The sequence below is a fragment of the Bombus terrestris genome, chromosome 10 (assembly GCF_910591885.1).
Source record: "Bombus terrestris chromosome 10, iyBomTerr1.2, whole genome shotgun sequence".
Lineage (NCBI taxonomy): Eukaryota > Metazoa > Arthropoda > Insecta > Hymenoptera > Apidae > Bombus > Bombus terrestris.
This window is the reverse complement of record NC_063278.1, coordinates 4,369,552-4,396,097: the sequence shown is the minus strand read 5'-3', so window position 1 is coordinate 4,396,097 and position 26,546 is coordinate 4,369,552. Positions and strand designations below refer to the sequence as shown.

The following is a 26,546-nucleotide window of genomic DNA, read 5'->3' as shown; positions in this document are numbered from 1 at the left end:
TTAATTGCCATCAAACATCTTTCAAACGTTTCTTAGGATTATTGTTCACTAAAGTAAAAGCGGTTTTTCCTATGTTCGACACACATAATAGATCTATATTTCATGTATAAATAAAACTATTTTTATATGTTTGTTAACTGCATTAATTTCGTCACACTATTGTAGTAACGATAGTAATACTAAAAAATGTATAACTATTGACATTTATTCAAATTATGTATTTCTATTAATCTTGATGCGCCGGTCACCGGTGACTCCCATGGCATTCAACGTGTTAGACAAAATCTTTACTCTCACGCATACATCAACATAATTATTGCATAATTTACACAATACAGTTAATTATCCTGTAATCATTATAGATTATAGTATACTTTCAGCATGATTATATACCCTATATAGCCACGAAACATTTTTATCGGTAGTCATAATCGCAATATATTTTTCAAATACCCATACATTCCTTGACAAGTACACACTATCAATCAAAGGCAACATGGGAAAGGGACGCCTAGAGTATCCCTAGAAGCAAATTTCGCAACGTCCTACTTTTGCAAGTAAACGGCGCGGCGCAATGGATCTGTCGCTTTACTGTTCTAAAAGATTCAAGAGAAAATATCTGAATTTTTCCTTCGTCGCTAAAATGTATCTAAATTAGCTGATACGATGGAAAAACATTGCTGATACAAGCGTTTACTTCAACAAGAATAATAAAGAACACCATCGATTATCTAACGGAAAAGTTATATTTAAAGGAACGATTCTTCACAATTAAGATTAGACCAACAATGACAGCGTCGGGTAATATTTAAGTAAGATATTTGAAAAGCGATTATCGACATACATATTTTGAGTAACATGGTGGTTAATCTGAGATAATTATAGATTGTCAATTTATTTAAGCGATGAAATATAAATATATATTGAATGAAATAATCTGTCCCTTCTCTGAAATGTATAATCTCTTAGATAATTCTAGTTTGTGTTTTATCGATTACATCAGAAACACAGATTTCTCTTCATAGCGTGCTAACTATGCATTCAAGGGTAATCGAAATGAGAACAATTCTGAGAGCAAATACTGCTATGTCGTGAAATAATTCGGCTCTACCATCTATGACTCACGATGTCAGTGTGTGAGAAAGCTACGATATTTAAAATTCCAATTAATATTAAAATCCAAATTGTTTTATCGCTGTCCAAGATGAAAAGGATTATTGTTAAAAATGATTCAATCTTTGCACAAGATGAAATTAAGTTTCGTATATTATTTTTAATTATTGTTAATTTTTATTTTCCTTTCAAGTAAGATTTAATAGCTCTGATAAAAAGTAAATAATTGCACATTAGTTCTTTCATTGACTTTTGCCTGATAACTCGTGCGTGTACACTTTGAAATACAATAGTAGATAAGTATAATAGTAAATATAATAGTAAATGTTAGATGTATTGGAAAGTTCTGCCGTTCCCTCGATAATTCAATTTTTATTTCTAATTTCAAACAGCGTCGGAAACCTCCATTTTAGATCGTCGACTGATCTAAATTTTATCATGTTCATTTGTACCATAAAAGTAATGAAGCGTTGACGCAGAGCATAGTCTATTAGTTTCAGTGTCAGAGGTAAGACACTATTTATGGCACCGTAATTTGCGCCTCTTGTTTGTCAAAACAGAAGCGAGATTCGCACGTAGAAATTTGAGAGTCATAGAGAATCTGAAATTACAAATATGAACGCGAGACTATGAAATTACTTGGATGACACGTGACTTCATATCTTTCGCAAGTTAACGAAGAAATTAAACACATAACGCAAACCTAGGGATGTAAACTAGCGACAAAATTATTTCATACGCCTGATAGTTTAATAGGAGAAGAAGAAATAAAAGAGATGAAAAAGTCACGAACCCATACGTACGTAGTATGTTGATCCCTCACGACGTATCACCATTAATGGTGAATCCATCCGTTTCGAATCCGCTATATGGTGTGCTTATCCTGCCTTAATAACGGCATAATGATGTGTGTCAAGGATTCGCAACTCGTCGTGATGAAAAGTTGCAGAAATCTGCTACCTGTTCGCCAGGCAACTGACACCAGACAGATAAAATAATCCTACAACCTCGCGATACCGTTATACGAATGCGATCGAACGATTAATTTCAATTTCACTTCCGATTCGAACAGGAACGATGTGCACGGATTATCGGAATAAATCAGAATAAATCGAAATAAATCAGAATAAATCAGAATAAATCGCAATAAATTACTAAATGTTAGATTTGCTATTTGGATTCTCTTTTTTTCTCTGTGGTTTGTGTTAAATATTTTATATACTGTTTAAAAACAACAATCCAACCGATTCATCCAACAGTTTACCAAACACCATCATATACGCGATATGCACGATAATCGATCGATGAAATCGAGATGCCAATGAAACCAGTGAATGACGCTTGTATCTCAGAAAAATTGCATAAAATTGAGCGAAAAACGGTTGCACCGGTTCCTTATCGTGCACACCGGCTATCAATGGGCAGGTAAATCGGCGTGTTCCGTCGCGGTCATGGTCTTAGATCCGATTGGCGTATTAGAATACACGTATTTTCGAGCTGGTGCGTTGCCATCGACGATCGGGTCTGGCAGTATTGCGCTTGACAGCGCGCAGAACGGACCCAGCGGCGATTCTGTCACTTCTCGAGGGTCTGAGAATCGCGACTTCGACGCGTTGTTCGATCTTCGTTGTCAATCGGACACGCAGACATAAGAATTCTTAACGATAATCCCGTATCACGTAAAATCTTTACATCCGAGTGTCTTCGTCTCGCGATCCTTCGTTTCGTGAATCGAATAGATTTGAATTAGAATTTATTAATAAGAATCTTGTAGTTGGATTTTCAAACAGAGACAACAGAAAGGAAAAAGAAAGGGTACAGAAAATTTGAAAATTCTGAGTTGAACAAAGAGTGCGAAGAATTAGATTTGGCGAAGAATTCGAGAGGCGATTTTAAAAAATTGGAAAGTAGGCCGTCCTCGTGGCTGGCCGAGAATCTCTGAACGACGAATTGCTTGATGTCTCTACTTCCTGGTATTGAATGGTGGACGAATGTACGTAAGTTGTTCATTTTACTCTCAGGGTAATTGTTGTTGATATAGTTGGATGAATGAAGAGGCAGAGTATCTCGTATGCGTGTGATAGTTTGAGTGGTATGAATAGACATAGTCTGTTTATTGGCTGGTGATGTCGGTGCTTCCTGTTTGACGTTTTTTATGTACGTGTTGAGCTGCCGGGTTGTGAGTATAGCAAAGTTCGACCATAACGTCTATGAAAAATCGTGCTGTGAATATCGAATCCGGTTCATGGGAATTTTTAGCTTCGCAACTGCACGATAATGCGGATTCGTTTTGAAATAATCTCTGGTACAAGTTGGAGGCCGAAGCTTCGTAACGATATAAGCCATCGTTCTAAGACAAACGTGTTCGAAACTCGTCCAGTCTTGCTAATATCTAGACCCATTCGAATACCACAACTCCGTTCAAAATCCTTTTCAACGCGAATCTATCTTAATCGTCAATAATTTTTGTACTTGAGTATCCAGGTAACAATTAGAATCCAATCGAGATAATATTAGGAATCGGAGAGATAAAAGAAATCAGACGAACAGCGATAACCATAAGGAAACAAAACCACCTTTCTAAACTATGGGAACTACCTGAAATTCAGCTACGACCATACTTTTCTCGTACTTTATTATTATAAATAACGCTCCAGTTAATCATACACTATGTAAAGTTATGCAAATGATAGATGACGTTTAGCTCGAAGTTTAGCCTGATGTATTATGTAAAAATATGTAAATTATATAATGTTTCTTCAACTTTATATAGCAGACTACAAAACTGAGCCGCGAGTTCGTGAGTATCTTTGTGCAATTCCTACTGGTGGACCGGCTAGTCGTTTACACGATGTTACGGTTAATTTAGCGTTCGAACACCGCGCTACACTTCAGTGTAGCAAAATTTTGTCCACGAGGTTAAAGAAACGCGGAAGAAGGTACAAAAGTGGCATTCATCGATGTTGTAGAAATTGTTGGCGCTCGTCCACGGTGATGTGACCGGTGACGCGTGTCCGAGGGTACTAATAATGTAATTTGTGAGTTCCTTTCAGTGCTGTGGACGGACTTGGCAGTCGTAGCGAAGCTAATAGGCAAGAATTTTTAATAAAGCGATGCTTTTCAGCGAGATCGCCCCCGACAAGACATTCGGTGAATTTTAAAATCTTCAATTCGCATCCGCTATTTTTAGCGGCAGAGAGTAGCCTCCACGAGCTCGAGTTTCCGGAAGTTTAATAAAACGGAGCAAGAAAAGTTGGAACAACTGAAACTACCTCTTAAACGTTTGGATTACTTTTAACAGCGATGGTTTGTGAAAGGAAACGCTGGCTTGGTTAAAAGGCATTTCGTCGTTTCCAAGAAATTTCGGTGGACAGTTTCGTAAAAAGTTTGTGTCGGCTATTTTTTATTGCCCGTTTTCGGATAATTTTCGAACAATTTTCCCGCTGACAGTTTCATTTTATCTGCCTTCTTCGAATATTTGCGCTTGTAGCTACTACAAATGTCACGATATCTGTTTCGAAGAATAAACGACGAGAAGTTTTAGATCACAGAAATTTGTTCAGAGAGAGTCTGCTGTGTTCACATACGTAATTCGATATTCTGATAATAGTGCAATTATTAATGAAAAACGTTATATTGTTGCGCATGACACACGTCGTTGCCGCGGTGCATAAATTTGAGGGACCATTCATTAAACGATGTCCCATCGTCCATCGTTATTGATTACGTTAACCACGTTAAGGAGGAAGAAATTTGTTCTAAAGCACTTGTAATGTATATTATACGTAAATAATAGAGTCTTGTGATTATTTGTCATTGATAATTAGATTATTTTGCTCACTCTTTAACGCGACGTGACTATTTAATATTTGAACTCGGAAAAGGTGCCACCAAGAAACGTAGAATCTATACATTTAGCATTTGAAGAAGGTTACGCAAATGTTAGGAGACTTCAACGTTGCTTTACGAAATTCTGGAGGCTGGTCATTTGTTTATAGGAAATAAAACACGAAGATCAGAAAATAGAATGTTTCAAGAGATATAAAAGGCAATAACGTTTTAAACGAAAACAAATTATTCTGCGAACGAAAAAAATACAGAAGATAGACGCGCTAATTTCGCGTGAGTTAACTAAAATACAGAAGTTTCGGCGAATGGAAATAGCCGTGCAGAACACACGGAACATTTGATTATTTATATTTACTACGTTTTGCAATCCAAACTCTCTAATACTATAATTTATCGACTAATAATATTAGCAGATCGACCTGATCCGTCGCCTGTTGTGTCTTGGAAATTTTCATTAATAATAGATATCAACTTAATTGTGGAAAAGCGATTTGGAACTGCAATTGCCAAATTTATGACGCGTTTTCGCGTCCATTCGTTCTTTTAACCACCGTTGTGTATTCATATTTCAGTATCGCATCCTTCGCAGTAAAGAATTATTTTTTAAAGAAAAAAAAAAAAAAAAGAAAAACCACTTGCGGTAGCGGAGACGGCTTGATCAGATAGAAGCGGCGAAGATCGAGATCCGCAGGATATGACAGATAAATCCGAATCATATTTTAATCCTTGAAGTTGACAGGTTAGCCTTGTCATGCACCTACATTGATTTCCGTCTATTCAATGATGATTACTTCTTTGTAAACACCAGAATTACCAAGCGATACCGATATTCTTTATTTTTATTAGTTTCTTTTTAATATTTGAATTATTTACGATCAAATGAGACCGTAATTTAGAATTGAAATTACAATTAATATTAATCTTCGTCTGAATGCAAACATGGACAACGATGGGGCGCGAAGCAAACGATAAAACTGCAATTTTCTGCGATTTCGAAACAGCGGACGACAGGAGATTTTTAACTGAGAGAGGCAAAGGATACGTGACAATTCTTTCAACGCAAAAATTTAACGATAACGCGTGCCAATGATGATAGTCGGGTAAACGATTCCCATGGCAATCGATCTACTCCCTATACTTGTTTCGACCGAGTGCATTATCCAGAAACGTGATCCTCTAATTGTTTTGAGTGGCGCATCATTCGGAGCATTGATCAATGACGCAGATCGGACGATCTGTCATCCACGGTGACGCGTGTCGCGGACTACTAACAACGTAATTTGTGAGTTCCTTTGAATGCGCTCTGGACTCCGGAGGTGCATACGGAGTAACATATAGAAGCTGTAATAGTTGTTGAATACACTTGACCCGATTCGACGGCGTCGCGTCGCCGTCGTTGCCGCGTTCGTAACAGTGAAAGCGAAATCGAAATCGAAATCGAAATCGAAATGGAACGCTCGATCCGATTCACCGATTATTTTTTCTCCTCTCGAGCGATGGAACCAACGCTGCACTTTGTTGCGTTCGAACCTGCGTTTCTTTGCCCTCGATCTCCGTACGTCTTTCCATTGCATTGTAGTCTTGGGAGAATGCACAGTCCAGAAAAATGTCAAAAACGGATCTTCCTGCTTCCATTGCGAATTTTGATAATTATATCGCCGTTATTTATTTATAATCGTATCGTGCAAAGTCTTATGGTACGTTGATCGAATGAAATTTTACTCGATCTTCTATTGGGGAAATATCGCAAGAGCCACAGGATATCGAATATTTCAAGTTTAACAGCTACGAGAATAAACAGAAATAGCTATTTTCGAATCGTTAGACGAAAATAAAACACCGCCGGCTATTTACCGAAGTAAAGTTGTACGTTTTCATTAAAACGAGGTTTATCGCAGCGCGAATGGACTTAAAGAAAACGACATAGCTCTGAAAAAGAACCTTTGCGGTTAAAATATCCAACCATAAGCGCGATACTTGGTTGCCACGAGAGAAACTCGTAAATCTGCATGCCTATTTGGTAACGCTTGTCACCGTGTTTACGTAACTATAGATTTTGCTTATTGTTCGAAATCTATGTCATGAAGATTAGCAAACCGATACCACGGCGAGGGAAAGGAACGATGAAGTAAAATAACGAGGTATTAGTCTCGTGAGGAGATGGCGAATCATTAAGCGGCAATGTTTCAATGACGATTCTTATAGGGATTTTGAAATCTGGCAAATTTCCGCTATTGAAATTTATTTTTCGAAAATTATTCGTGCAATAATTCTTACGAAAAATTTCCCGATTTTCAATTACAAAAAGATGTCTTTGTTAACGCGCGGATATTTCTTTCTTCGAATAGAATCTTTGACGAACGTGACGCGTCTCGAAGAACGATCTATTTGTTGCTTTATGTGATTTCATATTCGCAGGTAATTTACGTAAAAGTTATTTAGATGAAGTAAGTCTTTCGCATGCTAATGAGACTAAATCCTTAAAGCAAATATCGCGGAGAAAACTGTAGAATCACGCAATACATCGCTAAGAAATAGAAAGGTATCTCACTCGTAAGATAATTGGAAAGGTAAAGGCACGGCGCTCAAACATTGGTGTTGATTTAACAAAAATTAACTTCTAAATGGGTTCGTAACCTTAAGAACTGCACAAATAATGAATATAGTTGTTTTAATGGACTTTAATTTGCGTGCAACAAAGAATAATACATCAAGATGGATCATACTGTGTAATAAATTAAAATGAGATGACATTAAAGAAACGAGAGATTTTTATTTCTATTTCTATCTTTATTCAATGTTTATTTCTCTTAATAGTAATGAATTCATTAAAATTTTTGCTTCGCGCTAATCATCGTTAGGAATTCAGTTATAACCGACCCACCTTTGTTACCTAAACAATATTGCATCGAATGAGCAGCCTCTTCATTATGAATCATAGTTTGTTCGAGCCATAATATCATTTCAATAACTAGTCTTTAATAGCATTAATCATTATTCTGTATTTTTTTGTATTTCAGTGTCTAAACGTTTACAAACTCCAAGTTACTCGTTGAATAATCAAAGATTCAACGCACTTTCTTCCTTACAGATTCTCATTCTCACATTATGCGCGTTAGGAAAATCATTGAAAATTTTTGTATAGGTATCTACTAATATTCGATATTTATATATGGAATATATAGGTATACACATTACGGACCAAAAAGATAATAGTTGAGAATTAGAGTTTATAATGAATTCGTATGTAATCGGATATCAAGCATCGTTATAATATTGAAAGATTTTAAGTGAAATCTCTACGGACCCAAAGACCAAGTTGCGATACTTCGTCGATGCATCGTACTTCATTTCGAAAACGAATCTGCGAATCGTACTGGAACATCGGTTGTTACATCGATGCTGTGCGATCAAATGTGTAACTGGATTAGAATTGCGCAACGAGGAATCATTTTACAACTTACGGTCTGTCCCGCGTTAAAAAGCTTACCAAGATCGTATCCGAAGTTGTTGCATTTCATAGATCGTAAATCTGAGAAAATGAAATCTGTACAGGCGACAATCTAAATGTGTGTGAACGAGAAAAGAGAAAAATTCCTGACCTTTCAATGGAAAAAGATGTTCGATAGGTACGTGGTAGAATTACGAACAATGAAAAAGGTGGGAAAATACAGAAGGCAGGAATGATTCTTAATTGTTTCAATTGCTGGAAACTAATAATCGATATTGAAGCCGCTTGTTACGATACACATGCGTCGACATCTTGTTTTACACATACCTTCATTATTCCATTTTCATTTTCACGTGACAATAAGATAATACGTCGTAATGGGCATTGTTAAGGAGCCGGATAAATTGCTTCAAATTTGCGATACGTCGACCTACATGTCTTTTGTTTTATTTTCTCTCTCACTCTTCCCTTCTTCTTTTCTTTCTCTTGGACGCTTTAAATTCGGAGGATCCGAGTGACTTTGATCTGAATCTTAGTTTCAGTTTAAATGCTGCTTTTGGAATGTTGAAAATAATGTAATTTAACAAATTATTGGTACGTACGTAATTGATACCAAAATAATTTTGTATCAATTTTGAGATATTAAAAAGTCGCTGGTTCCTAGTAGATGTTCGTTGAAAAATATTTATTAAAAAATTGTTTCGCTATTGAATTTGTTCGTCGAATGACGTTATTAAAATAATAGTAAACAACGAGAGACTATGGAACCATCTGTATCGCGCTGCGCCATTTTTAATGCCTTTTTACTCGTTCATAGCACATAATCGAATAAAATAAGATAATGACGAAGATTTATGACGATACACGCGTATACACGTCTGTGTGGTCCGATGCAATTCTTTCGAATCAATGTTCCAGACTGCTGTTTAGATCTTTTTCGTTTTCTTTTCAACAGCGAAATATGTCAGTTACAATAAGTGTAACGACGATGATACCATACAATGATTGCCAAAGATCTTCTGACCTCGCGTTAATAAAAAATTCAGTCTCTAAACATCTCAAAAGTCTCTGCCTGTTTCATTCGAAAAATGAAGGAACTTAAACGCGATAATTAAATGTACTCGATATTTAATAATCGAGTCTGAATCTTTTTTAATTAAACACGCAACTTACAAGTTAACCGCCGCTGATAAAATTGAAGTTAACGATAAAAGAAATCTTATTCGATGTACAACTGTGAAATTGAAAGAAAGAAAAGGAATAATTCGAATAAATTCACTAACGTTACTAGTTAATGAGTTAATGCGCAAGAAGTCTCTGCGAGTAAAATTAAAATAAATATAAATGAATCGAATATAATTTATATTAATTAATAAGTCATTGGGCGGAAAGTTCCTGGAAGTAAAATCGACGGCAAAATAGGTAAATAAACCGCGTTGTTGGTATCTGTTTGTTCGAAATCCGGTCTAAACATTATCTTTCTCGCTGGTTGACCGCGTCAAGAAACTGAAATCAGTATAAAAAAAACTATACTCTTCTCGCGAGCTTCCACGTGTAACGCGTGCCAAGCCTTGAATAGAAAACGTGTCCTGAGTTGTTGAGCCACGATGCTTCCGTACTACTTGAACTCTGCCTGTCTTCGCGAGCCTCCATCTGTCACATTAGAATCGTGGTCGCGAACAATTACAAAATCTCGTCCTTGCTTTGGCGTCGATGTTCCTGTCAAGTTGAATCGCCATTGAAACCAGCTATCGATCTTCCAACTGACTAATTTTATGTGCACTGTAAAACGTAAGGAATATTCCCAAAGTGTGAGTCGCATTCGATATTAGAATATTAGGTGTTAGTGAGTTCACTCGATGAAAATCGTCGAAGTTGCTGGAAACAACGTCGAAATAAAAATAAATTACTCGAATATAATAACGAGTATCAGCCGATAGATTATCGGGCGAGGAGTTCCTGATGCTACAATTAAAATCAAATTAACGATTCAAATTCGATCGAAGTAAGAATAGAAAAGAAGAACAAAGTCAAGTTTGAATCTCTTATCAAGCAACCGTAGGCAGCAATTACATTTTTTCCCCTAATTGTGATCATCGTTATGAAAGAACTTGCATTAGGTTACACGAGCCAGTCCTTGTACATTATACAATGCTATTCATTGCAAATATGTACCAGCGTGTTTTTAATTGAAATATTCGTACGGTTAAAAATAGCGGATGGCTCGTTTACATTGTAAAGTTTATCGCAGACTGTGTGCTACGTGTTTCTGTTGTTAGAAGAATAAAAATGACCATACCAAGGCTAACAAAAAAATTCAAGAGAAGACGAACGACGTAAATACTGCCTGGTAATGGTAATCTTACGTGATATTCTAATCAGACACGTATGTATCTAGCGCGATTAATGCGATCCTCGTTTACCAAAGAAAAAAAAGCCTCCGTTTCCAGTATTTTCCATCTCTCGTACAAATTTTTCGCCTTTTTTCCTCCTGCTGTTGTTGACAAATGCCCCCGAAAAAAAGAGAAGAAAACGGAAGGAAAAGGAAGGAACAAAAAGAGGGAAACAGAATGTTTCAGGAAGAGGATACTTAACACTCGGCTCGTCCGACAAACTCCGACGTCGTACGAATTACGCAATTACATTTGTAATGGGCCAACATTCAGCTCCGATAACGCTGACAATTCGCGGTAATTACCGTGCCGTATCTCGTAATACCAGGTCGCCTTCGTCTACGAAGACACCAAGTCTTCCGATGGAAAGGAGCAGAAGAAATAAAGTACACTGAAAAAGTAATGTTTCTCGACCGAGTGACTTTATATTTTCCTGTTTCTCTCCTGTTTCTTTGGAAGTTGGAAAACGATGAAACAACGATGAAGGGTAGATGAAAGTTTCGAAGGAGTCGAGTGTTACGTGCTTTTTTTATAATGGGAGAAACTTGTTTCTATATTGTTTCAAAATAAGCGCGCAAAACTTAGTTTCTATCGAGTGAATTTTTTAGATACCTGGGAAGAGTCCTCTCGAGCAAAGAAACGGCTTATAATAAATAGATGTCGTCGAAATTGTTGATATTTAATATTCTGGTTATACGTGACTAATTGAATATACAGATATAACAAGTATGAAAAGTGATATGGAAACATGTCGCATTGGAAAAAAATTTCTGAATCGACGAGTAATGAATATCGGATGAGATATCGCGGTATTTAATAACGCTAAACACTGTTATATCATGAACATTGAGTATGATACATAGAATATCTTTTCAATGTGATAGTAACATATGGTTAATTCATTATCGTTAGGGAAACTGTTTATGGATATAACAATGGGAGAATAATACGAGAAACGTAAGAAATTATTTGCAAAAAATGCGAAGAAATGTGTCTTGAAACGTGTTTGATATGTCGATAAATATTCATATCTATCAGACAGACATTTTAATGTTTGTAATCGAGTAGCTTGTAAATTTACATTGCTACGAGTAGATCGTATATCGATCTAGAGCTATTATTATTAATTTTATTAAGGCACGAAAGATATTTTATTTTTTATGAATATTTTCTGACGATTACAAAAAATTACTTCATAACTAATGATAAACTAAGGATCTTTTTGATACCTTTTTTTTTTTTTCTTTGCAATGTCTCACGTCGTGTTTGTTTTTCTTAAAATTAAGTAGATGAGAGTTATGTAACGAAAAGAATTCTGAGAGACTATTTCGTACTTGGTGAAATAAATAAAGCATAAAATTTCCATTTTTGATAATTATCAAAACTGAATTTCACAGACTTGGTACGAAAACCTTAGTAGTAGATACTTTGATACTGAAAATTCGTTGTTCTATCTTTCGTCCGTAAACTGTGGACTTAATAATTCTATCAATAATTGGCGTGACCAGAATCTACGATGCATCTTATTAGCATTAAAAGTACGAAAATATTTCCCCCCTCTGTTATATCGATTATGTCACGATGCCATTTAGAATAACAAATAGCGCCGAGAAAAGTTTCTCTGACATAATTCTCTTACGTTATTCGCAAGATAATCTTCTTCTACTCGCGGAAACAAACCACGATTCGTGTTAAATTACAAAATAATCTTATAGATTGTCAAGATGACAAGGACACGATTATTTCTTGAGCCCAATGAAGAAAAGAGGAAAAAAGAGAAAGAGAGAAAACAAATTTTCATGAAACACGGAAGAAAACGCGCAAGATCTAAAAAGATCCGAAGAAACGAGCTCCTTTGAACTCTGATTTTTTTTTTTTCACTGAAAATAGCTGAAATTATCATCCTTCGAGTCTCCGGAAATGGTCATCGTGTTGCACATAAATATCATTACGACCTTCAATTCGTTATGTCACCGTTCCGTGGCTCGGTATAAAAGGAAAAAATTCAAGAATTTATCAGAGAAGTCGTGTATCTCGACGCACATCTCGATCGATGATGTTTCAAAGAGAGTTTTTACGCGTTGGTCGTGATTGTAGTTGAGGTGCGGTAATGATTGCTGTAATTCATCCCTGAAGAGAAGTCATGCACGGTTTCCTTGTGAAAACGTGTGGAATTTGCTCGATGGTTTCAGTCGTTTCGTAACCGAGCAGAAGATGTTTAGTCTCGTTAACGTCTCGTTCGATCGTTGTAATCCTTTGTTTAAGACTGTTGTGGCTTTTTTGCTTTTTAATCTCGATTAGAGTCGGTCGATGATGAAAGTAGACCGCGATCGTCGATGGAATGTCGCGTTTGTTTTTAAAAATTGAACTCTCAAATGCGACTGTGTACTTTTGTGCGATAATACATAATTCATTAAGCAGATAATAACGTTAGTGGATGGTTACAACAGTTTTTAAAAGATAAAAATTATTATTGACACGCTCCATAGGTGTCGACAGGAAAGAAAGAAAACGATGATTGTTGCATATCGTAAACTATTATTTAATTGGAAAAGTTTCCCTTTATTTGTTATATGTATATTATTATGTAATATATAACGCACAATAATATGTATAATAAACATTGTACTATAAATTTTAATTGCGATTTGTATAGAGCAAAAGAATTAGAATAAAAGAGAAAAAATGTATAGCTATTCAATTTCGTATTGTGCTTCGGGCTACACCGTCATTAGGTTACATTTTACCATCAGCTTGTTTAATGGTCATCAAAAAGCAATTACAAGGATTAAAAGAATTACAATCGCGTATTATCTACCGTAACTTACAATACTAATTTCGATTTATTTAACTCGCATAAATTAGAAATAACTATCAATTAACATACACGATGAGACTAACATGACGCATCTATTTTGCAAATCGTATTTCCCGTGACTTTGGTAAAGGAGACGGTGATCTTTTGACTTCCTGTTCCAATTTCTTGCTTTAACACTTTCTCTTTTTACTCTTAAAAAGTCATTTGATTGTCGATTCGCGGACGTCAATTTCATACCTTTAACTTCGGTTATTACAACATCATTTGATTTGCACAGCTGATGGAACGAGTAGGGTACGTGCCGGACAATTAAAACACATCTAGTGGACCTGATCGCGAAGCAAACAGCGATATCCGAGACTCAGTTTATGGATTGGTTCTTGAACTTCGTACAAGCGACACCGTTATCCACAGTTTTGCAAACAATCAGCAACTCGATACAGAAAACACGAAATTCGAACGAACGACGCGCTTACGGACTGGCATTTAATCGTACGATGCTATGAAATTTCTAAAATACTTCATTACGGTATCTCTGTGCGTAATTCAACTTTTTATCGAACGTAGATACGATTCAAAAATTATATTTCGTTATATTTCATTACATCTTTTGAAAGCGCTAGATTCCGTTACGAAGGAGCGTCGTTGGAGCGACGTTCGAAACATTTAAGAAACGTGTTCATCGCGGAACTAAACTAGTTTTATTTTCAGAATCAAACGAATGATCTTATAAACTTGAAACATGTGTTGGAAACACGTCCAGTAAATAATAAATAATATTTCGTAATCGAAAAGCATAGAAAGGTGGTTTAATTAGAATTAAACGATAAAGATGGTAATAAAATAATAATAGTGTTTCGTTAATTAGAAATTCTTCGTATGGAAAATATCCATGACACGATACAGATTACAAGGAAATTAAGCCAGCTTGAAACTTGGAGCAGGTTAATGTACGACAACCGCGAATTTCAATAAATCACGAGCAGAACAGCAGAAAAAGATCGAACCCGTGGATAATCAGCTACCTGCTCCATCGCGTATATGCAGGATTGCGCAACCTGGCGATGCATAATTACCATCTCACTATACCGCCGTTTCCGACACACGCACCAATTTGAATTATTCATTTCCCCGCGACAGTTTATTCGTAGCTTTGATTTAAGATCGAGTCTCTCATTAAAGAGTAGCAGAAAGTGCCGTTACGAGAAATTTTCTAATTATTCTTCCGCTTATCTTTTATTTCTTCTTCAATTGCATCGGGAATCGGTATCGTATTAGACATCATAGATACCTATATTTGGTCGTCATTGATCTTTCAAAGCGGAAACTGACGTACAACAGCGTAACATTCATGGTGTGTGGCGTGAATTGTCAGACCGTTATGTAAAAGTCATGACATTCGTATTGACACATCGTCCACTGTCACGGCTACCGTTTCTTGTCCACTGTCAATAACCAAGCCTTTATTAGAGAGTCCCTCGTTCTAAACATCTGTATTTCGAAAATAGTATCGCATAATCGAAATCCGAAGAAAATAGTCGCGTTAACGTAATGTACAAATCCATTTTTCATGATTTTACGATTTTTATGTTAGTCCGGTTGGTCGGAAGAAGAGGATTTAGTATGAAATTGAAATGCGGACTGTACGTAGTATAAACGGACGAAATCTTGTAGAATTAATATTGCAACGATTAATATCACTGTTCGTAATATAGTAAAATCTATTAATTATAGTACTCCATCAATTGATTTAATTCTTGTGTATATCGCTTTTGGAATATAAGCGGGAGCTTTTCCACGTCTCTGTAAATAATTTCATAGCGCGCATAACGAACAATTTTCCGAAACTCAAATATGATTTTATAGCGCCAAAAGGAACAGACAACAGCGTTCGTCGTTACGCTGTAACTAATGACAAACGTGGTCTATCATTTCCCAATAACTCGAAGTAACGAAGTAGGTCTAGAAGTTTGTTTCGAATAAATATTTGCACCTGTTCGACCAGCTAATGGCTCGTGTTACCGGACGTAGTACAGTAGTCGATGATCGTACACAGAAAAAATCAGCTGACCCGAGCCGAGGTGCAAAGTTGGTCGTCTGCGAGCAACGGTATTTTCGTGGAATAAATGTGTCATAATCGATTTGGTAAAGTTTGGCATGCCTTCTGCCACGAAATTCGTATCGCCATTGTAAACCTTGATTAACATTCGATCCAACTTTCTTCCGATTATTATCGCTCCGTCCTCGTTAACGTTTTATAATGCCATGACACTCGCGAACGTTATACGCGTACTTACAATGGCGTGTAAAATTATTTTTGTACCGACGGATATTATATATTTTCTCGAAAAAGCTGAAATTTTTGTCGAGCCGATTATATTTGCTTTATTCTCTTTTCTTCTTCTTTTTTTTTTTAATTCGTATTTTGAGTTATAACGATACTGTGATAAATAAATACTGCCTTGTTACATTTATCGTTACATCATGTAGGTCGCAATAATACGTCGAAATGTTGACTTAGGAAGCGCAATCACTTTTTTTTCAGTGGGAATAAAAAGCATGCAACGGTAACGCTGTGTTGTTAAAAATATGCGTGGTGCTTGATGCCATTCTTAACATTTGACTGGAAGCATACGCTGTTATTACTTACGAAACTCTTGCACACGACTGATCGTTCCTCGAAAACGACAAAATGATGCTGATCAAGAGTTTCTTCCGGAGGATCATCAAAGACTTCCGGCACAAGGAGTTGCTACCTCTTAAAATGATATTCTTCGTTCAAGCATCGAGTAAGTATTTCTCACAATTGATCGATCGTTAATTAAAGTTAATTAAAGTTAGTTGAACAGCAAGTGTTAATATCTCCACTTTACGTTTTATTCGAAAATTACGCGAATGAATCTATAGATTTGTTACAATCTGATTCGTTGCAATGATTATTCGAAAAACGTTTTACTGAAAATTTATATTGTTATTTTTTCCGGAATTTTTTTTATCGATCATAACACAGAAGTTGCTACTCTTTGACCAGACAAACCAAATAAACCAATATTGTTGGTGGTATTACTATAATATTGCAAATTGAAGTACGTTAATATTGCAAAAAATTTGGTGTTACGTGGATGTTTAAAAATACGTAGGAGAACGTAATTTCTTAGAACAACATGGAAAATTGTATTCGTTAAAGGATAGATTCGGTTCATATATTCGCTGAAGCATAGGTCAGATAGACATATCCATTAAATCATAAGTTAGTACATTGTATATACATTGAAATATCCACTAAATCATTCTCTCGACAGTAATATATATGTTGAACGGTATTTCTCGTTGCCAATTTACTTTGACCACATTTTACATCTTCTTCGTGAATAATTTGAAGGGAAAACCGCAGTGCTGATTTAACTTTCGCACTTGGTATGGCCTTAAATTCTGTTTTTAGAATTCCATCTCTTTCTTGATTCATGTCATTCTTGATCTACATCTATATGAGGTAATAGTAATTCCATAATAATTTATTTATGTTTATCTATACGATAATTAAATTATTAACAATTAATTAAAATAAACACTTTGCTGTATTTCAACTAACTTTTTCTCCAATTTTCAATCTCTCTCGAGATTATCACGTTTTGTAATATAATAATACTATGTTTAATGATCGTTTTCAGCGCTTTATGTACTTTATCCATATTTGACGATACACATGAGGGAGCTTGGCATAAACGTGGAAGAAACTGCCATAATGAGCGCCATAACGCCAGTGATCGCAATGGTGATGCCACCCTTGGCTGGAATGTTCGCCGATCGCGTGGGAAATTTCAAAGTAAAACTCCATTAAACGATCACGATATTTCCATATGCGCCACTCGAATACCAACAAACTGTAAATATTAGATTGCCGCGCGCAATAAACGACGAAAGCTTCGATCAACCGTTGAAAGCCGCGCGAATCGATACATTTTTTCTTTTCTTATCGTATAAGTTCGTCGACTTGAGCTTCGAGAGGAAACTGACGTTTTTTTACACGCGTAAATATCAACGTCGATAATTGTATCACGGAATAATTGCAATTTCTCGCTCAGAAAAATGCCGATTCGTTTAAATCGCTTATCGTTTGCTACATTCTCGATACGAATAATAAATTGTTTGTATCGCTTAACTTTCTATAGCGCTTTCAAATACCGTAATTCTTCTAACGATCGTCGCTCGAATTTCATTTCTCGATTTATCGTTAGTTGGCGATAAGATGGAGCAAAAGAGGAAGCAAACCACTGACATTGAAACTATGTTCTCATTCAGATCTTATTATCTCTGTTCTCATCGTTCGGCGGAGTCGCGGCCCTTTTATTGCTGCTCGTGCCGATCGGTAGGATAACAGTGGAATTTCCAGACAGAGTCGTTATGGACCTCGGCTGTACAGGGAATAATGGGTTGCTTTACACCATGAGCGAAAATCATCCTTGCGAGACCAGCTTGCAGTCCAAGATCTCCACCAGGATAGAGAGTTGCGGGTAGGTAAGGATACGTGTTCGAACGATTCTGCGTTTTTATACTCGAACCAATTCCGTTGTTCATTGAATATCCGATAACTCCGTTTATTCTTTTCTTTTCTTTTTTAATCTTGTTAAAAATTAAGTTAGTATCGTACGTTGACGATCGTTTGATCTAAACTTGCGTTTAACTTTGTGGAATTATAGATGCTCGAATGGAAGATATATTAATCGTAATATCGTTCAAAAAAATATAAGCAATACGATTGTCGTGAGAGAATCAGCTGTTTTGCTCGATTCGATACAGCTTCTTTAAATAAATACAGAGAGTATTTTCTGATATACGTTTTAAATAATATCCGCAATTACAATGGCAATGTATATTAACCTGGATTTTATTTCACGAGCAAAACTAAAATCGTCTTACGCAACGTTAAATATCAACGTATACGTCATTGTGGCTTTTAATTAAAAACGTTTAATCTACCTTTTTATAGTTACATGTGTCGTCTAGACGTTCGTAATGACACCGAAGTGCAGTCAATTTTGTCGTCAAGGCTGTACACGATTAAACGATACAACATGGAAACTGGCGCGAATTCTTCGTTCAGGTTTTCGATCGCTCAGGATGAATTGCCACAGGTAATTGATTTAAGTAATTTTAGATAATCGATTCCACGTGGTTTATAATACCTCGTAATTGGAATGAAGCAATTTTAATTGATCTTTAGCAAATAATCGTAGAAAGAGAGAGAGAGAGAGAGAGAGAGATAATTTTGATAAAAATGATACATTACGTTCTCTTAATCGATACAATTTTTTACAGGAAATAGAAGAAGACCTAAGGGAGCACCGGAAGCTAAAGAACAACGAGTACTTCAGGACGTCGATTCGTCAACTGTATGCAAACGAGTACTTCTTTCCATCGAATCGACTGTACGAGTTTTCATGCACCGTGTCGGGATTTATCGAAGATTTCGAAATATCGACCCTAGAACCTGCCATGTCGAACAGAATATACGAGAACCGAACTCTCTGCACTTTCAATCCGGTTATATCACGAGAGGTGAAGTACATAGACAGACTCGTTTAAAAAATACACGATACTTGTTTAAGAAATAGAGAAAGTAGAATAATTGTGAAATAATGGAAGAAAATGTGTATTTAGTAACGCGCTTAATTCGAAAATAAAAGATACTTTTGTGTTTTATTTTTTATCGATATATTTATGTAATACGTGTTAGAATTTTTCTAGATGTATTTTTTAATTATATTTTCACGCTCGATATGTTTCGCACGAAGAAGTTTCGAACGCAGAACGAATTAGCACAACTATAATAATATTCATTTTTAAAAAAACGCTCTCGAAACGAACACTTTTTCTTAGTTCAGTGAAAATGAAATCTACTCGAAGATGATACGATTGTCAATGAGAGATGTTTCGTCGCGAAATTGATTTAAATAAGGGATAATATGGGATTTTTCGATCATTTTTTCTGTCACACGTTATGCTTCGTTATTCCTCGTATTAATCACTGTATGTTATATAACGTTCAGGACAATGCCAGTCGAACGACGAATTATCATTCGTACAAATCGAAGTTGAAAACGTTGGAAGCCACGGACGAAGATTACGGGATGAAACGACGAAGATACCTATCGGAAGAAATCGCGTGGACAGGAAACGAATTTCAAAAGATCACTTGTGGGAATCCTGATCTGGATACAGACAGGATATCTGTGACTCTGCCACTTTTTAATTACTCCTTGAGCTCCGAGCCTTACAAGATCCTAAACGCGGAAGACTGCAGCAAAAGATGTATCGTCACTGCGCCTCGTAAGGAGATGTGCTCGAACAAGAAGACAGTGATCGAATACAACATAGGAGTAACTTTCTGGATGTATTTCGCCGTTAGAGTGTTTATCGGTGAATATTGCATCTTTTATTGTCCCCTCTCAAATTTTCTTACTTTTCTCTTTCTTTTTGTTAAACGTAGAACGACGTCTTAAAATTTATTCGCAGGTGTCATCGGTGGAACTACGTTCGCTATGTTCGAGGGTGCGGTGATCGCTATATTGCGCGAACAGAAGGCCGATTATGGTCTTCAAAGAATTTACGGCAGTATCGGTGGCATGATTTCGTCGCCACTATCTGGTCTGCTTATCGATTACGCGAGCACCGGCAAAGAGTACACGGACTTCAGGTAAAGATTCATCGTTTCAAAGACGTTTAATCGTCTCGTTTCTATGAATTTGTAAAAATGATATTTAATATAGAGGTAATGTATAAATTCTCAGAAACGACATACATTTTGCAGGCCAGCGTTTTATTTGTACGCAGGCTTGAAGCTTATCTCAGGGCTGTTAATGCTCGCCATTAATTTGGAATTCAAATCACCGTCTACAAATGTGGTTCGCGACGTTTTCACCGTGCTAAGGAACATCGAGGCCGCGGCTCTCTTTATCGCCTGTTTCATTCTCGGTAAGAATCTCTGCGTCAATAGCGATAATTAACGTTGACATTGATATTAATAGTAATAGTAGTAGTAGTAGTAGTAATTTTTTATTTTGACAATTCGATATAAAACGGGAGAAGAAATTGTGCCCTGTTGAATTATCGAATCGTAGGAATTCTTAACTTGCTGTGAACTTGCAAAGCTCGAATAAGTTGCGTAATCTTCGTCATTGCCAGTTTCCGCTAATCTTTGGTACACCGATCGACTAATGAAATTGCAGTGACATTGACATTCCTCATCGATGCCGCGAAATTGAGCGTACTTTTTAAAGCAATTCGGTTTTAAACGCCGATTGCGTTATACTTCCTCTTTCATTCGTTTTAAACGCACAAAGGTACTTTTAAAACGTCAAGTATAATTTTAAAATTTGTCGTTTGAATGGTGTTACAAATATGAAATTATCGGACGATCTTTATAGCGACTACAATTTTAAATCTCCGTTAGCCTTAACGATCGAAATTCATAATTTGTTTAAAATTTATATTTTCTTGTTGTAGAACCATTTAAAAGATTTCTTTGTAGGAAAACTGTGCATACGATGAATTTATCATTTTTTACAAATTTTTATCAGAAGATCTAACGATTTCTATGGTGTTCGCGTGACTTGCAACATCCATCAAAAACTTTTAGAACCTGAAACGTTAGTCACGTTAAATGCAGTGATTGCACCGTCCCGCTCGTTTTATTCTTGTTAACATCAATCTTAATTTGAACGTATTGAAACGTATCGAAACGAAATTGAAGAATATCGAGTTAATGGAACAAAATGCGTAATGGATTCTACAAATTTCATTCATAAAATCGTTTCTAATCCTCCCCGAAACATTCTGAAGCGTAAGAACTGCGAGAAGATTCATTTTCTCGTACCTCAAAAAGCAAAAAAGGTCCAAAATATTCTCTACAGCTTAAAATCACAATGTATCTAACCGAGATATACTTACCCGTCATTAATCAGAAACTCTGGTCAGTTTTTCCTTCGTCGTGATAAATATTTATGAACGCAACAAATTCTAAGAAGCGTAAACTTCTTTAAAAAGAATATCTCTGCTTAATGAGCTTAACGCGAGCAATACGTTATAGCCCGATGACTTTGTCGAGATAAATTCTTTTTTTCTACAGGCACTGCTTGGGGATACATCGAATCGTTCCTCTTTTGGTTGATACAAGATTTAGGAGGATCAAGATCACTCATGGGCATCACCATAACCGTAGGCGGTATTGCCGGTATACCATTACTGGTACTATCTGGTCCAATCATATCAAAGATCGGCCATGCCAATGTACTTTTTATAGGCTTCGTTTTTTACGCCATAAGACTTTGCGGTAAGCGTTCATTTTTAATTCTTACGAGTCTACTTCATCTGCATGATGCTCCTGATAAACGTATGATAGAACTTTCTTTGGCCTGGTAAAATGAAAAAAACAACTGGCTATTAAGCAACTTTATTTAGGCATGTTTTATATTTTGGAGCTTGAGGTAGCCGACTCGAGGATAACGTCACTTAGCATAACGTCAGAGCAACATGTATGTAAATGAAAGAATAAGGAAGTCGATGTTAGGATGTTTAATCGACAAGTTTTACGAAGATTATGCGTTGCTCCTTTGGCTCGCTAAATTATAGCTGGCTCGACGAGGTGGCAAAAGAAAGAGAAAAGGAGAATGCGATCTTAGAAAAGATTACAAATTTTTATGGTAGCGTGTAAAGGTAGATACAAATAACACGATAATGTAGAATGGACAGGAAATAGTGATGCAATAACACGTTAGAAATAAAACGACACGAGGTAATGCAACACATGCACGCGCATATAATTTTAAAAATTAAATCTAGATGGTATTCGAAGCTAGTGAATTTGTGTGAACGAAACAGATATCTTTCGCTCGCCACTGTGATACACTCGATGTATTTAAAGTATTTACTCTGCGTACTTTTTACCATGATTTTTTATTTCCGTATCCGGTAATTAGGTTTTCATGTAAAGTCATTATATAAAGATGTAGAAAGGAACTTGCTTTACGTTTCATTGATTTTTAACTGTTCTTTTTTTTTTTGTTTTACAGGATACTCCTTGATATACAATCCTTGGCATACTCTTATTTTCGAAGCGTTAGAATCTGTCACCTTGTCGCTTAGTTTCACCGCCGCTGTTACTTACGCAGCGAAATTATCCACCACGACCACTGACAGTTCGATACAGGGATTATTAGGCGGAGTTTATTACGGAGTCGGTGAGAAACACTTTCTCTTGGATAATTTTACAACCTTTTTTGCCCTAGATTTTTAACACGTTGACCTTCCATTGCGACTGAATTTCTTTCTAAACTCGTTAATTTGTACGCGTGACGCCAACGTGGTGTCATCAGCGGTCAATTGATATTAGCTCGTTACTTAGATCGATACTCGTAGATTTGACAACTACAAATCGTTTCGAAATAATTATCTTTGAAAATAATATTTTAGTATTTACTTTCAATTTTTCAGTTCTTATACTTGTTACTTTCGTTTCAAATGAAAAGCCTTCAAATCTACTTTCGCGTTCCTCAGATGCATAAACGCCACGCATTGCTCATCATACCGTTCTAATTATATCGTTATACGATTATATATAATTGTAATAACTATACCGCGAATTTCTACGCAATTTCATATCTTTCTAAACAAAAGTAAAGCAGTGGAAATTTGCTTCGCTTACTAAGAATCATAACGAGTTGTTTTATTGTATATTTATAACAAATTATAATATCTATACACTGTATATATATATATATATATATAAATTCCGTGCATCTTCCTACCTTTACACGATAACAGTCCACGATCTACCAATAACGATCATTCCTTCAATGCTTCTAGGCAAAGGTTCAGGAAGCTTGATCGGTGGATATCTAATGAAAGCCTTTGGCACTCGACCAACCTATCGAATCTTCGCAATGATAACTCTCATCACCGGTATAATGTACTACATCTTCAACGTGGCTTACCTGAAAAAGCAGCCACAAGTGGAAGGTAACGACATCGTGAAGAAAAAGCCGAAGAACGTCGGCAATCAAAACGGTGTTGAAAATGGCATCATCGAGATCGCTTTGGAGGAAAAGAAAGGCGCGAAATACGACGATGATAAGAACGAATCGAGCAATCTAGCCGGAATCGACAATCAGGCTTTTAGCAAGGAAGAAACGGATAATCGAAAGACGAGCAGTCTGGAAGCTATCAATAACGCGAAGAACCTTGACAAAATCGAGAAAATGCCATCCGAAACGAGTAAAAAGAAGTTCGGTGTGAAGAGGTTGAAAAGGATGCAAACCGACGAACGTGATCGAGCGAAGGAATGCTCGAAGCAGAACGGCGCGACGAATCAAAGCTTTGAGAACGATCAATTTAGGTGTAACGTCACCGTAGAGAGACAACCGGAAGACAAGAAGTGACGAAGTTGCCCCAGAGATCTCGATACTCTTTCCTTTCTTCGTTCTTTATCGCGAGACCACCTTTGTACCATCGGACAGGTATAATATATATACACGAGGCGTTGTAAAAAAAAAATGGAAATGCGCGTGTACGGAAATTTCACACTGTTCAAGTTTCTACACGTTGCTCGTTAGCGAAGGTTGCCGAGTTAAAGATGGATTGGCGTTGTTGGGAATTATTCGAATCTAGTTAATATCTGCACAGAATTCAAGAAATTCCGGTGATCGTTGTCGATTTGAAAAGAAAAGAAATGTAATTTACATATTTCTATAATACGAAGTATCGAAAGCTACAAGCTATAACATGATCCAACGATTGCATTTTCGTAATAATTAAAAGGATAATTATTTGTACTTTACTGCACCATCGAATATCCTTCGGAGTACATAGTCGTTTTTTGAACTAAATATAAACACTCGGATGATCCGATTTGAATCCCAATTGGAGAAGAAAACGATATTACTTAGGAAAATTTCATAAGAAGATTCAAACACATTAGATAAAAATATGCTATAAGTAAATGTATTGTTAATGATCGTATATGCAAATTTAAAGTAGTGATTGAATTTATTTACTGTTCGAACAATTATAAAAAGTACACCAATCCAAAGTGTTAAAAGTTGTTTATAAAAAAATTTCTTCGGGATTACTTCGTAACAAATAGCATCGTGCATGTACTTCACACAATGTCAGATATCGAATTAATTTTATTATGCATTTTTAAGCATTCGAGAACGCGTACAGAGATGTGAAATGTAACATTCTACTTGTACTAAGCCTAAGGTAATGTAAAATCTTTATTTTATACGTATTTTTTTCTAGGATAACATCAAATTAGTATTGATATTACGTGTAAAAGCGATTTATAGTAATTTTTTCAATAGTGATACAAAGTTGTTAAATTATTGACAGATGAATCTGCTTGACGTTATCGTAGGAAATTGTGGAATTATTGCAAAAATTTATATGATTACTATTGTTAGAGATGTTAAACAGCAAACGCTGTACCATTAAGAAGTGGAGTTTTAAATTTCTAATTTAAAATCATGATGTAATCTACACAACTAAATTATTGACATTTAATTAAAATATTAAGTAAAAATCAATTCTCTCTTGTCTTAAATATTCAAAAGAGTTCTTTTAAAGTTAAAATCTTTATTAACAGAACATTTCATTACAAACCATATAATTATAAGATGTTATAGAAGATATTGTTTTGTAAGATATTAATTTGTTATAAAAGAGTGAACACTAGTAGACAAATATTGACAATATTCTACTTTGAAGAAATATATATTTGTTATTATTGATACTAAAAAGGAACATGAATCTCATCAAAGAGTATTGACAATTTTGATATAATATATATATATATTTGTATGTATATTTCAAGAAATATTAATTAAAAAAATATAGTAGAAATATAGTTGTAATAATAAATTGCCCTAAGTAAATGTTATTATTAGAAGTATTATGAAAAAGAAATAAACGTTAGTAACATAAAAATACTCATTCTGTCAAGTATAATACTAATTAAGACAATAATATGGGATATTAACATTCCAAACATCGTATAAGAATAACGTTTATTTATAACATTTATTATACTAATCGGTTAATTAAAACATACTAGTATTGCAATCGCGTGTTTTCTAACACAGCACATACTCAAATATCTCTAACAATATGAATTGTAGAAATCTTTTTTATAATCGTGTATCAAAGTAATCGTAAATTGTATACAATTTTGTGTAGAAATTATTCACAGAAGTGGATTATCTATATCTATACAGGGTGAGTCACCTAAGAATTTGAACTGAAATATTTCCTATACTGCTAATTATACCGAAAGATGTTTCAAACAGAAGGAGGATATATTTTGATGTTTCTAACTTTTCTGTAGGTGAACACGTAAAACTCCTGCGGAGATCACCTTGCCACTTTAAATGGAATCATATATTTTTTAATAGATTCTACAGCATCGAAATTATTTCAGCCCAAACCCTTAGACGACTCACACTGTACAGTAATAAATTGTTTTTGAATAACAGACTTTAAAGACCAAGGGATTGAAGTGTTAATATATACAAGCAGTTTGTCAAAATAAACGCAAGCGTGTTGTAAAATTATTTTTAAATGATAAGAAGATAATGACAGTTCTCCAACGGGGAACCATAATGTGATATAATTATGCAGGAAATAACGCGTAATTACGAGTCTCCATAGTGTACGATAACGGAGTTACATCGTTTATGAGCAGGATAATTAAGAGAGGATTATTCTGCTCTATCGTAGTTCGAATAGAAAAATAAACGAAAATATAAATAACCAAGATTATCTTTCATTACTTGGAACTCTTTCATAGTATTTCATAGTATTCATAGTTCAACAACGAGAATATGTTACAGGTAAATCGAGGAGCATCAAGATTAAAAATAAAAAGAAA

At 35.6% G+C, this 26,546-nt stretch overlaps 1 protein-coding gene across 2 annotated transcripts; it reads left to right on the top strand.

Annotated features, from left to right (window-relative positions):
* Positions 1 to 2,632: 2,632 nt before the first annotated feature.
* LOC100648832 lies at positions 2,633 to 26,432 on the top strand. Of its 2 annotated transcripts, none has more exons than XM_003398326.4 (12): positions 2,633 to 3,106; positions 16,170 to 16,413; positions 17,296 to 17,450; positions 17,927 to 18,138; positions 18,615 to 18,759; positions 18,944 to 19,183; positions 19,675 to 20,044; positions 20,141 to 20,321; positions 20,436 to 20,599; positions 21,753 to 21,956; positions 22,696 to 22,863; positions 23,489 to 26,432. In XM_003398326.4, the coding sequence occupies exons 2-12, from the start codon at positions 16,317 to 16,319 to the stop codon at positions 24,058 to 24,060; spliced, it is 2,508 nt and encodes an 835-aa protein (XP_003398374.2). In that variant the 5' UTR covers positions 2,633 to 3,106; positions 16,170 to 16,316; the 3' UTR covers positions 24,061 to 26,432. The 2 variants fall into 2 exon arrangements, with proteins under 2 accessions (XP_003398374.2, XP_012168092.2); XM_012312702.3 differs by having other exon boundaries at positions 2,633 to 3,110.
* Positions 26,433 to 26,546: the final 114 nt, after the last annotated feature.